This window comes from Pteropus vampyrus, unplaced genomic scaffold (assembly GCF_000151845.1).
Source record: "Pteropus vampyrus isolate Shadow unplaced genomic scaffold, Pvam_2.0 Scaffold78, whole genome shotgun sequence".
Taxonomy (NCBI): domain Eukaryota; kingdom Metazoa; phylum Chordata; class Mammalia; order Chiroptera; family Pteropodidae; genus Pteropus; species Pteropus vampyrus.
In genome coordinates this window covers 5,757,964-5,776,439 of record NW_011888859.1, presented here as the reverse complement: position 1 = coordinate 5,776,439, position 18,476 = coordinate 5,757,964, and the positions used below count along the sequence as shown (strand labels likewise).

The following is an 18,476-nucleotide window of genomic DNA, read 5'->3' as shown; positions in this document are numbered from 1 at the left end:
CACCTTATTATGGAAAAGTAGTACATGTATGGTTAAAAAAAAAAAAGCAGGTAAAACATTCAAACCACCAAGGGGATCTGCACCAACGATGGAAACCCCTGGCCTTGGCCACCCCCTGGCTCTGGGCAGCTGCTTGGTCGGTGCCGATGAAGACTCAGGCAGCGAAGCCTTCTGGACTTTCTCCCCGGCTCCCATCCATCTACACAGGCGTCTCCCCCTCACAGCCGTTGTGCTGTGTGAAGCAGGGAAACAGCAGCCCCAGGGGTTGATAACGGCTGCACGAGCCGCCCTCATCACGGACGACTCTGCAGCCGTTTGCTATAAAGAGCAGCCCTTGCGCTTAGGCCAGCCACCCCATCCAAGCTATAGGGACCCGGGCTGGCTCCCCGCAGAAGTCTTCCTGCGATGTGCATTTAAGCGCTGGGCATTTTTCAGTTTTAGTTTCTCACGGGCTTTGATTCTAAACATGTCATTAGAGCCTTGTTCAGTTCCTCATTCCTTCCATTCTAGTGGGTTTGCGACGAGACAGAGCCTCCGACACAATGATGCTGTATGTCGCGCTATCATGCTCGTGTAAGCAACTGGCCGTTTTCCCAGTTTCTTCAGGTTCGTGCCTCTGTTGCTCTGGGAGTCAGGCAACACCGGTGAATCCCACCCTCCAGATGAGGAAATGAAGCCCCAAGAGAAGGTCCAAGGTGTGCCAAGGCCAGGCAACTAGTAAGCGGGATGCTTCATGGATGCTGGGTGCAAGGACACATATTAGAGTTCATGTCATGACATTTACTGGCTTTTCTTTTCTGTTCATAAAAGTAATATGTGCTCATCCTAGAGAACTTGGAATATCAGAAGCATAGTTAAAAAATTAAAACTTAATTTAAAATTAAAATTTTGTGGCCTGTTCAACCACAAAAAAAGCTCCGTTTATATTTCTTTCTAGTCACGTTTCTATGTTTGCGTATGTATTAAGATTGCAATGTACATATACTTTCATATTTTGCATATTTTCATTTGACATTGTGTCAAGGTCATTTTCATAAGTCACGAAGTATTTCTGAAACCAAGGTTTTGATGGCTTCCTTCCTAACAGTCATTACAGAAGTATACAATAATTCATTTATCCATTTTGCTGTTGTACATTTAAGTTGCTCTTAATTCTTTACACTATTATAAATAAGTCTACAATGAACATCTTCACATTTATCTTCCAAGTAAGGTTTAGATTTTGCTCCCCGAAGCTCTGTAAAGTGGGCCCTATTTCGGTCTCCTTTCTTACTGGATTTCTCGTCCACCATCTTGTTCGTTTGGGTCTCACATTCACTTCTAAAACTTCTGACACTGTGGGAAGACAGTTCCTAATGCTCTGTCTACAAATTCCAGGTCTTAAAAAGGTTTTCTTCCAGACTCTTTTCTGGGCAAAACATTTTTAACTGGCATATTACAAAATAATATTTGTGACAGCCGGGGGGGGGGGCTTGAAATGAGGAAACACAAAACGGTGAAATAAACCATTCGAATGTTATTTTAACAGAAAAATGAGATGCGCCCGTGGGATATGAACAGCACGTCTCTTCTGGGAAGGTGTCCCTCAAGACTGCAGACGGGTTAAGCTCTCTCCGTTAGACAAGGGATAGGCAAGTCCTCACTTCGTCAGATTTTTTCCACTGGCGCAGGCACAGAGTGGCTGCCAACGGCCAGTCGTACCAACAGGAAGTCAGGCAAGTGGCCGATTGTGGAGTGGATTTTTTTGTCACACTTGCCAGGGAGTTAAGCTGGCAAGAGGAGAGAGAAACAGTGGAGAAGGCAGCCAACTGCTGCCACATCGGCCTGTTGTCACCGACAGCTCTCAGCTCAGAAGGCTGCCAGGCAGCCAGGTGCCTGGGCTGAAAGCTGCTTGTCACAAAGCGATGATGTTGCCCCTGATGACCAACTGTGTCCGGCCAATCACCTCTGCAATCTGCTTCCACAATCGCCATCGGACTCTCTGTGTCCGTAATTACCGAAATGCGCGAATAATTAGTAAAATATTGACGGAAAAAAACCAACAAGCATTTATCATCACGGAAGAGCAGTTGTTAACTGCTTTTACATCGGGAGAGCTTCACGGGAAGCCTGAGCAGCCTCTCAGTCGTCACATTGTGTGTGTGTGTGTGTGTGTGTGTGTGTGTGTGTCGAGCTGCAATAATTCTGCAAGTCTGATTAGAAATCAGAAGTGCTCACTTTCATTTCTCCAGAAGAGCTAGCTGGAAGGGAAATCCAGCCCCCGGAGGCTGGTCGCTGTGCAGCCCTCCCTGTGGGTCACATTTCCAGATGTTTTCCCCTCTTGCATGCTCCTCCCTCTCTGGCTCAGCCAGGAAAGAGAAGGAGCCTCCAACAGACAGCAGAAATCCCCATTCCACATGATTTGAACCCTGCTATACTGTTTCGCATCCCCCAAATTCACTGGATGGAATTTTGCAAAATTGCCAAACCAATAATTTTTAATTTAGTAACGACTCCCTAGAACCATCCTGGGCACAGTCAAGTAGAAAAACGGAATCATAAGGATCTGAAATGAGGATTTAAGACAGAAGAAATAAAACCAAAAACACAATTCTTAGTCCCTCGTTGCTTTAGCCTGAATCCGATCTTTCTTTATCGATGGGCTGTTGCCTTTCTTATATTGGAAATCCCTCCTTCCTACGAACTTGAATTTCATTTCAGCATCGAAGTTACTGGTTTTGTTTTCTTCCGGAGTTGGTAACGGCTGGATGTCCGTGTCCTGGATGGGCCGTTCTTGTCACTAAATGGGCCATCTGGGGCTCTCTGGGTGACGGATGGCTCTGAAGCGGTACCCCTCCGGTCACGCAAACCGGCCGAGGTGGGAAATGAACCGCGAGCCTGCATGCTTGTACATCACATGGGAACTGGAGTGACACGGATGTCACCAAGCTCAGAGCAACTACCAGCCTTTCTCTGGAATGGCAGGCAGTATTGCGGTTGGGGAGTTCAGATCTCTGCTGTCCGATATGGTGGCCACTGCCACCTGCAGCTCTTGGACACTAAAATCGTGCCTAGTCTCCATTAGGATGTGTTGCAGGTATAAAATACATACCGGATTGGAAAGATTTAGTGCAAAGAGAATGTAAATTCTCTCAATACTCTCTAAACATCAATCACATGTTCAAAACATAATATCGTGAAGAACTTGGTAAAATAATGTAAAATATATTATTAAAACTATTTCCACCTGTTTCTTTTTTACTACTTAAAAATGGCTCCTAGAACATTTAAAAAGATGTGTGTCTCACATTTGTAGCTCACATATTTCTGTTGCACAGTGCTGGAGAACAGTCAAAGACACTGGTATGTGGCCTTCGTTTCTCTTCCGGTCTATTCCTCCGCAGATGGCAGCCTTCCCTTGCCACGCCTCCCCTGAGCCCAGGCCTGCCCAGGCCCCACCTGTCACCTCCTGCCCGAAGCCCCTGCTTCAATACCAGCTTAACCCCAACCCCTCTCTGGGGCCCAGGGACCCGAATTACCCGCTTGGACTCTTTGCCTCTAGCTTTCCTTCGAAATCTGAGACTCTATTTGACTTTTCATACAAATTCCTGACATTTTTGTAAACTAGAGTAGATATTTTTACTCCTTTCGAACCTTATTCGACCACCTGAATTTCAGACCCAAGCCTGCCTTGTGGCAAGAACTCCAGCACCTGGCACCACCTTCCCTAACCCGCCCCAGTGCGGTGGGTAAGAACACGGGCTTGGCGACAAGACAGCTCGCTGCCGTGGCTTTGGTGGCTTTGCCATCCGAGAGGATTAAATTCACATTTGTAGCGCATGAAAACACTGCCGGGCGTGTGGCATCTGCTATGTAAGTACCAGCCGGTCTCATTGTTTCCTGACCCTGTTTTCGGGCCTGCTGAACTCTGGAGGAGCAGCTATTACCTGCCCCGACACTGACCAACTTCATTCACTATTACCCCTCACTCTCGAACGCCACGCATGCCAGCCAGAGAAATTCAGTTTGGGCCCCTGGATTTCCCTTTTCTGAAACAACACCTCCCTTCTCCTACCCTCTGTCTCCCCACCACCCCTCAACTCTCCTCACCCCCTCACAGCCCCCGAATACCGTCTCCTTAGGCAATTCTTATCCTCATCCTCATATCTTGAAATCCAGATAGGATTCGTTCGCCCCAGACAGCTCTCCGTGCTCACTCTCTCTCCATTCTCTCCTAGGCCCACGGTTCCCTCTCTGAATTCAGGTGACGTTAGAGCACTAGTTCTCAACCAGGCTGATTGTGCACCCTCCACCTGCACGCAGGGGACATTCGGCACTGCCAAGAGACAATTTTATTGTCACGACTGGGGGACAGGGATGCTAGTGGCGTCTCGTGAGTACTGGGTGGGGATGCTGGTAAACACCCCCACCACAAAGAACTCCCCGGCCCAGCTGTCAGTGGTGCGCAGTGCATCCTATGCACTGCAATCATCTGTCTTCATTTCCTCTTTGATGTTCCTCTGTTTTTAACTTTTTGGCCATCTGTAAGACAAGGAGAGAGGCCTTGGGAGAAACCAAACCTGCCAACACCTTGATCTTGGACTTGTGGCCTCCGGAACTGTGAGAAAATAAATTTCTGTTGCTTAAAACAAACACAAAAGCCTTCAGTGCTTATACTTGTGTATGCTAGCCTCCAGCTAGCTTCTTTTTTTAAAAAATTATTCTTCCATAGTCCTTAAGATGGGGCCATGCTTAAAATGGATTGATTACTGATAACGATTAATTTTCTAACTAAACGGGCCAGCCAGGAATATTTTTCATTAAATGTCTTGGGTATGTCATCGCAAGATAAGAAATAGCCGCATGACATTTGAAACATTCTGCACTCCTTGAGAGAAAAATGCAGACGTCTCTGCGTAGTCACCAACCCAAAGTTCGTCAAGCTACAGGAGAGGCTGGGCGGGGTCAGACAGCCTCCTGACAACACCAGCCACATTACACGGGCGCCCTGTTCGCGACGGGTTTCATTTCTCTCTTCTTTTCTGAGAGCTTGACCTTTTGGTCCGTATCATAAGCTTACCATGTGTAATAGCGAAACCCGGTCATTTGCATCTAAGAGAAAATGTGTCTTTTTTTTCTAAAATGGGAGTGGTGGTGGAAAAAGGTGCATCCATGATCTAACATGGGCGTGGAGTCATTCAAGGCATGGTGGCACAGAACACGGGAACGGAACACCTGGAGACTGTCCCCTCGTCTGTCACAGGTCCGCCCTGGAATACTAATAATAACTAAATAGCCAGAGAGAATAGACCACCCCTCCCATCGCACCTCCGGTGGCAGCACCCATAATGCCATGGGGGTTTACAGAGAACGCAAGCGACCACGCCCCAACCCTCTCCTGGCCCAGGTGAGGAGCTGAGAAAAGGTGGACGGCAGCCGCCGACGTTCTGCGTTGCTCTTAGTAACCTTTTCTCTGCACAGTGGTGAGCAGCATTGCAGGGAAGGACATAAAGGGCAGCCCCATCCCAAATACCCACGTCTCACTCGCTGGCTCGGGAAGCCTAGAATTCCAATCTGTTAAGGAGACCTGCACGTCTCGTAGATGGAATTTATAATAACAATCAGATCAAAGGTCTCTGACTCGGAGAGAATATGTGACATCCTTTTAGAGGAGGCTCAGCCGACATTCTGAGTTCAGCAAAATGGGCCTGAACCATGATATAATTACACAAACTAAACACAAACAAAGGATCAGAGGTCAAGGTTCAGAGTGGGCCTCTTCTCTGGGTGCTTTCAAAACGCAACTGTTCGACACAGGAGTGTTACCTGGATCCAGTCGGAAAGTCCTGGCCTCCCCTGACACTTGGGACGGCCCAACTCCTCCCTCCCAAGGGCATCGTGATACCTGAGTGAGTGCACGACATTCTTGTAAAATAACATACATCATGCACGTCCTCCTGCTAGGATTGTGGCTTTGGAGCAGCCCTTGACCAAGCATGCAGGAGGAGGGCAGTCCCACATTGTCTGGGAGTGACAATGGCTGTGGGTGGCTTCAGGGATCAGCCATCTTTTGGGAGGAAGTGGCAGGCAAGCGTCTCTCATGAGGCAGTGGGAAAGTTTTAAACGTGCTTTGCTGGCACGAGGCACCCAAAGGCTCTGATAATCGTGGGATACTGTCCTCGGCCCCTCTGCCCCCAGCCCAAGGGTGAGCTCCGGAAATCTGTGGCCGGTGTTCAATGACAGCTACCTAGATCCGGGGCTCTATGCAGAGAGAGGTTCGCTTGGTCATAACCTGTGATGCTGGCCCCCAAAACGAAGATCATGGGCTGCTTCCCTTGGCTGAGTCCACCCCAGCTCATTTGGTCCAGGTGTTATTCTTATCTAAGTGTCTCAAGGAATTTCCTATGTGGGTCATTACCCTATATCTTAACAAACGGACCACAGGAAGACGATCCACCCATTCCCCAGTGGTCCCCCTGAGATGGTGAATCTTGTGGTTGTTCCGCGCTCCGGAGACGCTCGACTCTGCCTTCAGATAAACACATATGAGGGGAAAGATCTCAAAGGAGAAACTGCGTCTCTGACTCGGGGCTTCTCAAAGTGCAGCCTCCTGCCCAGCATCATCAGCAACCCCCAGGAATTGGTTGGAAATGCAAATGACCGGGCCTCACCCTCAACCTACGACCCACTGACTCTGAAACTCTGGACGTGGGACCAGTGATCACCGTGAACAGGCGTGAACAGACTCAAGCCTAAGAGCCTGTGGCCTAATCAAACAGCGTGGAATTTGACCCTAAGCATTAACCATAATAATGAGTCTGTTCAGGTATTTCAGATGATCCCAATGTTTATAATGTCACAATTGCACGGATGGAAATCAGGAGGGGAAGAAGAAATAAGAAGCAGAAACCTGTCTGGCGTAACTCGCCATCATCCGGCGCCGAGGGGACGCTGCCCTGCCCGTGTCTCAGGCAGCGGTTCTCGGCCTCCGAACTCCCCCACGAGGAACGAAACGACCGTTGCTCTGTCTCCCGAGACTCAGACCCGAGTTTCGTAGGGCGCAGGAGGGAAAAGGAGACATATACCAAACCGGGGGTGAATCCCCACTCTACCAAACTGGGGGTGAATCCCCACTCTACCAAACCGGGGGTGAATCCCCACTCTACAGCATTTAATCCTAAAGCAGGCAGGAAACAGGTCACTTCGAAAGCAAACAGTGACTTGGTTTGACCAAGTGTCGGAGGGTGATGACTGCGATCTAGTTTCATTGATCTCACAGACCCCAAAGATGATACTTCAATAAGGATCTAGGCTCGCAGAGGACGAAGGCACGGAAGTGACGCGGGGCGTCGACGACAGTCAGCGACGAGCAGAGAAGCAGAGACGTGAGCGGCATCAGCGGATCCCCGTCCGGACTCCAGCCACGAACCCCGTGTTACGAAGCGGGGTGTGAGACGGCTCTTCCCAGGAAAACTTCGGGGGACACCTACTGCCCTAACTCTGGTCTCCTGCCCCGTGTGGCTGTGGCCGTGGCCGGGGCCCGGGGCCTGCACCTGCCTGGCCTCCTCGGGCCCCTCCCAGCGGAGACCCCGCCAGGCCTCCTGGCCCTGGTGCGCTTCCTTCCCCCTCGCCGAGTCTCTGTTTCCCTTCGTTCCTCAGATGCCCTTCCTGCCCCTCTACACTTGCAATAAGAAAATGCCTCCCACTTCCAAGCATGGAGAGCCTGCCCGCTCTTCCGATTAACCTCCTCCACTGGGGGGTTTCTCTCCTGAAGAGCCATGTTCACCCACCTCCTCCTCACGCCCAGCACTCCCCAGTGCCTCCTCTGCCCAGCGCACCCTGCTGAGTCTGGGGTGAAGCGCCTTATCTCTGACTTCCCTCCGAAACCTTCCTCGCAGACGGGCTGCTCCTTCACTCAAAGGAGCTACTGTTTCGTCACCTTCGTCTACCCTCCCAAGAGCACCAGTGAAAGTAATAACGATCGTAATACTCCAGGGAGTTACTTAAACATCACTTACTTTACGGCACCTACAGATGACTCATTGAGACAAGGCTTCTCATTCTAAAATTATTAACAGCAGGCGTCATTTCTTCTAAGGAGGTGAACATGCTAAATAACCTTCTAAAGTACTTGGGCTCCTGGGTTTTCATGGTCAAGCAGAGGAGGAAAGATTTATTCCTAGAATCACAGGATGGGAAACACTGCAACAGAACTTCGCAGTCAGGAGGGATATTGTGCATGCAGTGAAATCGAGGCCCAGAGAGCTTAAAACGCTTCTCAGGATCACACAGCAAGTGGAAGAGGTGGGATCTGGGATCAGTTCAGCTTCGAGCCTGTGCCTGTGACCATAGAGTTTACTGAAAATAAAAACATATATGGACTTTGAAATAGGTAAAGCACTATCTAAGCAGAGGGTATTTATTAATAGCTATTATTCATAAGTAGTGATAAAGAATAAGATGCCACATACAGGTGACTCTGCAGCGGGGTTACTACATGGAATACTCTAAGTAAATGCATCCGTAGTTTGCCACACTCCTGAGAGCTGAGGAGAGGAAGCTGACACTGACCGTTGGAGAGGAAGGTCACAGGTTCAGTCGCCAGTCATGGCGGTCACAGGCGAGAAGCGGAAAGGCATTAGGGCTGAGCTTCTCAGCAGTCTTGTTTAAAACGCAGGTTCCGGTACAGGAGGTGGGCTGGGGCTGGAGGTTCTGCTTTTCTAACAAGCTTCCTGGTGATGTCGATGGGCTCTTCCAGGGGCCTCGGCTTGAGCAGCTAGGATTTAGGAATTCCGTTTCATAAGCGAAAAAGTCCAAGGAGAGGTGTAGGACCCGGAAGTGGAGCCGGGCCCCCCGGGGCTAGAGTCCCAGGGCTGTCACTGATGGGCTCTGTGTGAGCACGGGTGGATTTGTACCTGTTTCTCTCTGAGCCCCAGTTGAATGGTCTGTAAACAAAGGAAGTTGTCCAGCATGATCTCCATGATTGCTGGAATATTCTGTGACTCAGAGCACTGCAGCAGACCAGCGAATCTGGAGCCAGAAAGCCCTTTTATTAGACTGAGGCGGCTCTCTCAGTGCCCTGAGCTGGGTAAGGCTGGGCCTTTAATGACCATGCTCCAGACCACTTGCTCCTTCCTTTGGCCATATTCTTGGACCACGTGGTCCCAATTTTCCACCCTCTTCATGCCACTTGATCCTTTATTTCCCTTCCCTGTGGCCTCTGGCTTCCCCTGCTCCCTTGCAGCTGACCTTTTCCACACCCTGGTTATTTCATCATCCTGCCCCTCCTGTGGCCTCGTATATGAGGACTGATTATAATTATAGTACATTTCTTTTTTTCCAAAGTGAAGCACATCAACATTGCTCTATGCCATCATTTTGCTGATTTAACACAAGCTCTTTAAAGAATATGACATTGGTGCAGTGACACACACACACACACACACAGAGAGAGAGAGAGAGAGAGAGAGAGAGAGAGAGAGAGAGAGAGAGAGAGAGATGGAGATGTCCTCTTATCTGAAATGCTTTTAGGGAGTTTATCAGTTCTATAGAAAAGATTTCGATCTGTACATGCGAACATATATGTCAGTCACATCTTCCACGGTACTGAGAGAGACGCCCAGTAGATTCGGGATGGGAAATATGGAGATCACGAAAATACCTACGTGGATTTAGGAATTTAGATTCCTAGGCTTAGTGCAGTGTGAGTGCGAAAGTGAGATCTCATCAAGTTAGATAGTCTCCCTGTCTCGATTTCTCTTCCTGTAAGGAGGAGGAAAATACCACTTGCCACCCACAAAGCTATCTGGAGGACTGTGAGGACATCTGTGAAGGGCACGCATAATAGAGAGGGGTCATGGGTGGTTTTCGATGTCAGTATCATCCCCCCGCTCCAAACATCACACAGGAAACATTCTAACCTCACAAACAAGTAAACTCATTTGCATCAGAAACGGGCTTCAGTTCCAACACGTGGTACCTTCCTACAAATTTGGATTTGTATAGGAAGAAGAAATCGTATATACGCTTCAATGAACTTCCCGGATGAAAAACATCCATCCTTCTAAATCCTTTGGAAAAACAAAACCTCTGGCTCCTCCCTTCCCTCAGAACTAGACCTTTCAAAATCTTGTGGTATTTCCCCAAATACCATAATTTTGAATTGTGACATCTGGTTTCCAGCTCTCCCAGGCTGGGATTTTTTTTTTTTTTTTAAAGAGACAATCAGGAATGCTGGCTTTCTGAGCCACCAGCCTGCATCTGTGTGAGACACTCACTGCCTACCTTTCCTTGGCATCAGTAACCACTACATGATTCTAGCATTTTCTCCTGAACAAGGAATCTACTTTTCCTTTTTATTCCTAGAATGCCAGTTTCTTCAAAAACCTTTGTCTTTCCCGGAAGGCATTTCAGACATGGTGGGGGTGCCCCCACCCCGCACTTGCCTTAGCTCTTTCACGAGCATCGTGGGACATCTTGTCGTCACTGAAAGTCCCACTGGACAAAAGGTCCCTGTACCGTCAGGCAGCTCCACGAGGGGCACTGGACAGTCTGAAATGTCCCTGTAGTTTTTCCTTCTCTGCTCACTTGGGCCCAGGATTTGAGAGCCAGGCCCTCTAGCCACAGAGTGCTGGACCCGGCTCTCTACTTCTAAGCATGGATATGATGGAGAGAGGCAGCTGAAGGGACAGACGGCTTGGAGGGCTGGATGGTGCGGACTTCTGCGGGGGGAGAGAGAACACACTGGAAGTGCTACCTGCCCCAGCAAGCCCAGCAGTCTCTGGTTCAGGGCCTGGCTGCCCAAGGCAACTGGATGGTGGGTGGTCCCCTGCAGTGGTTAAGAGCCCCGGGTGTGACACAGGCAGAAGGACCTGCATTAGGCTCCCAGCTCCGGCCTAATGACCTTTGGCAAATCACTTTCCTTTCTGAGCACCAGCTTTCTCAGAAATGAAATAGGAACTAAACATCACTGAGAGGCTGTTGTGAGTATTAAATGAGATCATCATGGAAAGAGCTTAGCCTGATGCCTGGCACGAGAGAAGCGCTTAATGAAAAATAGCTATTAATATGATTCTACCTGTTCATAGTGGACCAATAAACCAATTACTTTACAGGAAAAGCACAGGGAATATTTCACTTTAATGGACACAGGTAAATGCTTAAGCTGGTGCAGGAAGAGAGTCCAAAAGCTGATGAAATGGCATCGCGGGAACTCTGGGAGACGGGGCTGAGAGCGACAGACAGCGGGGAGAGGACGATGGAGGTGGGAGGGGCCGCACCCGGGAGGGGGCCCCGCCCAGGCGGGGTGGGGCTTCAACGCTGAGCAGCGTGCTGGGGCCTCTGGACGTCCACAAGATGCCGAAGTGACCGCCACAGACAAATTACACGAAGGATAAATCGTGGTAATTTTGGAGGTGAGTTGTGGGGTGCAAATAAGGACTGGGGGAGAGGGTCAGAAAATGTCACCTTTTGAAAAAGAAAACTGGCAAAAATCAATCCAATTAACCACCTATGACGCCTCTCCCTCCCCTCCCCCCCCTTTTTTCCTCCTTTTTTTAGTATGTTCAGCAGTGTGGACATCGAGTGTAAAGTACACAAAGTGACTGCAAAGTGTATGGATTTAATCACAGATCAACCTCAGACAACAGAATCATCACGAGGCAGAAAATAAACCGTCAAATTTTAAAGCAATTTTATGGTGACTATTACCATGAGAAGTAACCAACACAAAAAAAGACATCGATAATGGCTTAAAAAAATTCACATGGTAAAAAAAGTAAATCGCCAGGAAAATTTGTCTTTGTAGAAATAATAGTTCTATAAGAAAATTCATAATGGTAACTTTCATGATATAAAAAAGCCAGATTAATAAAAAAAAATCTTAGTTATAAATCTTATGCAGAAAAAGAAGTTACTCTAATAAAATTAATTTTAGTAAAATGAAAATAGAAACAGGGAAAAACGGGAGTTTTTAGCTTTGCAATAGAGAAAACTGATTAAGGTCTTAAATTGGCATAGCAGTGTTCCCAGAAAGTATTTTCTTGGACAAAAAACTATCAGTATTGCTAAAATTCCAAGCATAATGTTTCTATTCTTAAGCACAGAGTTAGGATGTCTCTGGAGAGAACACGCTAGCAAGTGGAGCTGGCGGTGGAAGCTTCTGGTTCCTGGGGATCTGGGACGGTGCGGGCTTGTGTGGCGGGCTGACAAGGGTCGGGAAGCCACACTTCCTAAACATCTCCAGAGGAGACGCAGTCCAAGGACTAACTTGGGAAATAATGAAAGATAAACTTTAGTCTTAGAAACGGTGATTGGTTCTGTGCATTACAAGAAAAACTGGTGGATGAGAATTTAACCAAAGACTGGGGGTGAGACAGGGAGGAAAGGAGAGAGACAGAGAGAAGAGAGACACCACAGGTACTTGCATGCACACGCACGCGCACACACACATGCACACGCACGCGCACACACACATGCACGCGCACGCGCACACGCAGCAGACAGGTCCAGAGTGGAGGCAACGATTCTTCAGATTCTGCCACTTTTGAAAGCTGACTTTTGAAAAGACCGGCCAGCTTTTTTTGATTGACTCAGCTCTCACCAAGCAAACATTAGATCACTTCTCGGTGTCAGGGTTACCTTGACACTGGAGAGTGTTTCCTAAGTAACCGGACTTGTCCTGGGAGCCTCAGAGGCAGGCGCATCCACAGCTCAGCCTGTGGTTGTTGCCCATGGTTGCTGCCCCTGCCTTTGCATCCTCAGAACTGTTGACGGGCTGGGAAGAGATGATGCACGTGGACCATAGTGGAGGTAGGATGGCTGCTTTCCCGTTTCGATCCCTGGAAAGGCCTATCCCTAATTGAAACAAGATACTTTGGTCCCAAATCAGTCACTTAGTATCTGATTGTCCCTGAGTGAATTGAAAAGATTGAGTTTCTGAAACTGTAATCTCCAAGCAGGATTCCAGCAACTCCAGCGAGACCTCCCTGGACCCCTGATGCCATTCTTTGCTGTCTTTTTAGTTGCAACATAAGTTATTGGGAAAGTTCTTTCAGAAAAATGAAGGGTAAGGCATTTCTGGAGACTTGTAACAGACTCTGAGACACACAGCCTCCTCCTCACCACCCACTCCTCTCCAGAAGGCTGAAGATGGGGAAGCTGTTTAGATCCTTGGCAAATCTTCAATAAAGTATTCAGATTTTTGGTGTCAAGTGGCTTTTATGGGCTTCTGTAAGTAGAGGTATACCACAGATAATTAGAATGAACAACCCTAATAATAAAAAGTTTCCCAATCTGATTTTCAATCTTTCCTTCTTTAGTTAGCTAGCAAGGAATAAACGTGCTGAGATTTCATTGAAACATAATCTTATTTCCACAGCCAAGTAATACATGGGAGGACATCTTATGAAGTATCAGACCTGGGTGGTACCAGCTCTGCCATTTATTCCTACCCTGTGTCAGGTCGCTTCTTATGACAATATATTCTTGTAGAAGGTGAAGGGAGGATGGTGGGAAAAGAGAATTTCTCTTCAAAAAATACAACCATTTACTGAGCTAACCCTGACGACCTTACAGGATATGTGCCATTATCACTCTTTACAGATAAGAACAGGAAGGGGGAAACAGAAGGAGGACACGGAGGGGTGACACAGAGGGGTGACGTCTACAAAGTGTACGATGAGCCTAAAGTCACACCACTAGAGAACGGGTGAGCCCTTCCGATCTTTCTTCTATTCTATTCCTCCTCCTCTTTCCTCCTTTCCTTCTGAGTTTTACTGTGGTGAAACTTACATACCACAACAGTTATCCATTATAAGTGCACGATAGATACATTTTTAGTAAATTTATCAGATTATGCAGCCGTCACCACAATCTGATTTTAGATCGTTTTTGTTATTCCAAAAAGTTCTCCCATGTCTGTGTCGATCCTCACTCCTACCCCCAGCCCGGGCAAGCACTGATCTGCTTTCTTTCTCTAAAGATTTGCCTTATCTGGACATTTCATATCAACGGGATTGCACAATGCGTAGTCTTTGATCTGGCGTCTTTCAGGTTGCATAATGTTTCTGAGGTTCATCCGTGTTGTCACATATGTTGACACTTTGCTCTTTGTTATTGCTAAACAGTGTCTCATGTGTGGATATCCCAAATACTGCTCACCAGTTCACCCACTGGTGAACTCCTGGGTCGCTTCCAGTTCTTGGCTCTTAGGTATAATGCACATACAAGGGCATCTGTTCGCATACCTTTTGGATATGCACCTCAGGGGGAGAACTGTTGAGTCATACGGTACCTCTGTGTTTAACTTCTTGAGGGGTTTGGAGGAACTGTTTTCCAAAGTGGCTGCATCATTTTACACTCCCGCTGGTGATGCATGAAGCTTCCCATTTCTTCACATCCTCAGCAACATTTGTTATTGTCCATCTTTCTGATTAGAGCCACTCATGGTGGGTGTGAAGTGGTACTTCATTGCGGATTTGATTCGCATATCCCTAATAATGAATTACATCGAGCAGTTTTTCATGTGCTTATTGGCCTCAAGATACCTTCTTTGGAAAAATGTTGTGTTCGAATCCTTTACTCATTTTTAGAGGCGTTGTCTTATTTTTGAATTGTAACAGATCTTTATATATTCTAGATATAAAAACGAGATAATTTATCCGATATATGATTTGCAAATATTTTCTCCCAATCTGTAGCTTGTCATCTCATTTTCTTATGGTGTCTTTTGAAGAACTCACGTTTTAAATCTGATGAAATTCAATTGATCATTTCGTCCTCTTACAGAGCATACTTTTGGTGTCATATCTAAGAACTCTGGGCCTAACCCGAGGTCACAAAAATTTTCTCCTATGTTTTCATCGACAGTTTGATAGTTTTAGCTCTTATATTTAGGTCTCTGATGCATTTTGAATGAACTTTTGTGTATGGTGCGAGGTAAAAATTCAAATTCATCTCTTTACATATGGACAACCAATCTCTTTATTTATTATGGGTTCTTCAGATTTTCTATTTCTTCTTGAGTCTTTTTTTTCTTTTCTTCTTCATCCTCTTCATAAAGTTAAAATCCTTTTTTTAAATTTCTGTAGGGTCAATGGCGATGCCCTGCTTTCACTCCTAATTTTGGTAATTTGTATATTCTCTCTTTTGCGGGGGAGGGGACAGCATGGTACAGGTCTGTCGATTTTGTTGATCTCAAAGAACTAGCTTTCGGTATCACTCACATTCTCCATATTCCATTTCACTAATTTCCACTCTTTAATACTCCCTTAGTACCGCTGACTTTGTTTATTTGCTCTTCTTTCTCTCATTTGTTGAGGTGAAAGTTTCAGTTATTGTTTTTTTACGTACTCCACTCCAAATCAAGTCGGCCCCTCCGACAGGGAGGCTGCCGGTCTTCAGGGCTTGCCCTGACCGGGTCGACTTCAGGTTGGGGACCAGAGCCGCTTCAGGTGAGAATGCTACAGAGACCCACTATTCTCACCTGAAGTTCAGTAACTCTTCACCCATAACCATCTCTCATGGTTATAGTCGGATTCCAGAGCCATGAGTTGATTGTTTCTGACTATTTCGTCCAGTTTTGTCATTATCTTTTGGGGAGAGGATGTGTCAGGCTCGTCATTTCTGCCACGCCAAAGTCCTGCTTCTAAAGCCCCTCTTCTCTCCTTCACAGGAAATGACATTTGGTTTCATCCCTTACCCCATCTGCTTCTTACAGAATCTGTGTCTCAGGGCAGTATGGGGGCCAAGCTGGTTTAAAAAAAAAAAAACACTTTGTTGAAAAATACTTCTCTAAAAAAAAAAAAAAAAAAAAAATTGAATGCACTTGAGTGAATTGCTCACAACATCCTCAATATTTATAAGGAAGAATGGAAACTGTGCCTCCGAGAACCTGCATTTATAATAGAGAATTCCATTGGCACTCTTTATCAACCACTTTGTAAGAAAGGCAGAAAACGGGTTCCTAATCTTGCTGATCTGACAGACGCTCCTCGCAGGCGCTGTGAGGTGGGGTAGGAAGCAGAATCACAGCGGATGCTGAAGGGAGAGCGGGCCTCTGTGGGTCCAGCAGTTTCAACCTACGTGCTCATGTGATGCGGGCAGAGACTACGCAGCTTCCAGAAGCCAGGTTCTGTCCCTGGAAGGGAAATGGGCCTGATCTTCCTCTCGTCCCTCTGGCATGACAACTGGGAAGGAACAGGGCTGGGACCCAGGGGACGTGAGTTCGAGGCTCTGGCTCTGCCACTTTCTCCCATTTAACCTCTTTGGGGCTAAGTTTGCTTATTTGTAAGGTGGGTGTAACAATAAAGCCCTCCTCATACACTTGTTTGGAAGTGGTCAAGTTCAATGATATTCTTTACAAATTATTAATGTGCTATAAATGTAAGGCTTTAAATTATGAATGAGTGCCCTGTCTTGAACGCCCAAGATGCAATGACTAAGAAAGGCACTGCTGATCCTCTTTCCCCTTGTTCTCTGCCTCAGGACACAAGAAGGCTGCTGCCCAGGAGACTACTCACCATACGTTCCCACCATTGCTCCCTTTCCACGAGACGGGGGTGAAGGATGGAGGCAGATGCTCAGAGAAGCATACAACCGTGTTTCAGAACTTGGGGATGGTAGACAGGATGGTCTTTCTATAAAGACCCACACTTGTATCTCTTTATACTGTGGAAACGGGGGTCTTTAGGCTGAGTGAGACGGAGAAGGAAAGCCCTGGTTGCTGGAGGAACACGGTCAGAACCATCTGTGTTAAATGACTTCTCACGCCCAAACCTTACATTCACACCGAGTCATCATGGCCCCTCCATCACGCCTGTCAAATCATCAATGCACTACAGAAAAGCTCCACATGCACAAGGGAAAACTTTTAACAGCAGTACAAAGCTCTCTTTTTAATTATATAAAAGGACTTTAAAAGTTTGTCGTGTGAGCACTTAGGATTTGTTTTAATGTCTTTAAAATGGAATCGTAGTAGACTTTTTATCCTAAGATTCCAATATCTAAGGAAAAATAAAGCTATTTGTCTCAATATCCATCACAACTATATATCTTTGTTATGCCGCAGTAAAGGAGATTCTGGACCCTAGCCTGGATAAATAAGACGGCGGTGTAAGACGGAACTTTCCCAGGTTTATATTATGGACACTAGTGTCAGGCTACTGTGATTGTAAAGGGGGACAGAGAGCAGCCACCGACAACTACAGAGGTCCCTTCGGACTTGGACACTGGGGTTTTGTGGAAACATCAGAGCTCCATGGAGGCACCTTGGCTGATGGCAGCACCAGGTCACCGCGCCTCTGGCCCGCCGGCCCCTCAGCCTTACTCTGGACACTTTATATCCCTACTCAGGTCATCCAGCCGCTTGGGGGACTCCTCCCCGGTCACTCGTCACTGTCCAGTGCCCTGCCCATCCTGCACGGGCACCGCGGCCTGTCCTGCCATGCTGTGGCTGAGCGCAGGTGGGAAGGGACCGGAGGCTAAGGGCAGGCCTTCGAGGTTACCTATTTGCCTTTCCAGGTCGGCGGCTTCATCAGGCGTGGCTCGAGGAAGGACTCCAGGGTCGCTGAAGCTGGTGCGGAGCAGGGTCCCCATCACAAAGAAGAACAGAATGCCACCAACCACGGGGATGGCCGGGGTGATTTTCACCGCTAGGTACGGGCAGCTGCCAACAGATTGGGAAGGCAGGAGGGGAGGGGAAAAAAAAAAGAAAGATAATGTCAGTAATCAACAGTAAGCAGTCTACACTTTCCAAGACGCCGAAAGCTGCTTTGGAGAAGCAAAATTGATATCCATTAAAAATTCATCTATGCTAAGCATTTACATTTGGGGATTCTCTCTCGTGGACCATTTAACCCTCACTTTCCAGCCACAGCAACCCAGGCCGTCTGCTGCCACGCTGCTACCCAGGAAAGATGCTGGCAGGAGAATGAGAACAACCCTTGTGCATCACGGAAAGGCGCACAGACCATTTGCGCTGTGGACGCAGCTCACGAATCTGTACGGCCGTCTCACCCTTCCCTGAAATTGCATAACTTAAGAAGAGACCGGCTTAGAACTGTCTTCATCAGACCCAGCCTTTCGTCATGGGTCAAACGACTGAGGGCACGAAATGCTGAGAACTGTAAATTCATCCTCAAAAAGCAAGAGACCATTTATCAATATTTTGGAGCTAATCTGTCCAAAAGAGGTTAATGAGCTATGGTAATAAACTTGCAGGCCAGTTTCCACAAAGGATGAAAGGGATCGCAGTGGCTGGAATGTAACAATTTCATGCTCTTCCAGAAGGCATCTGAGCTGCCATCGATGACCATGGCCCACCTTTCTACAAAGCCCCTTCCTGTCCTTCAGTCCCGTGAGCTGACACACAGCCAGGATCGTGGTGATTCAGGGAGAGACACCCTTGGGACAGACTAAAGTTTATTTCCGGCAGGCTCTGGGGGTCCAGGAGCCAGGGCAGCTTTAAGCACCACGCCCTGGCCCACTGTCACTGCCCC

The 18,476-nt window shown here is 47.5% G+C and overlaps 1 protein-coding gene across 1 annotated transcript in view; it reads right to left on the bottom strand.

Moving 5' to 3' along the window:
* ZDHHC14 (zinc finger DHHC-type containing 14) overlaps window positions 1–18,476 on the bottom strand; it is a 240,238-nt gene that overhangs the window by 88,579 nt on the left and 133,183 nt on the right. The window contains exon 2 of the mRNA XM_023532166.1: window positions 17,484–17,644. Coding sequence (XP_023387934.1) covers window positions 17,484–17,644 — 161 coding nt within the window. The remainder of the gene's footprint in view (window positions 1–17,483; window positions 17,645–18,476) is intronic.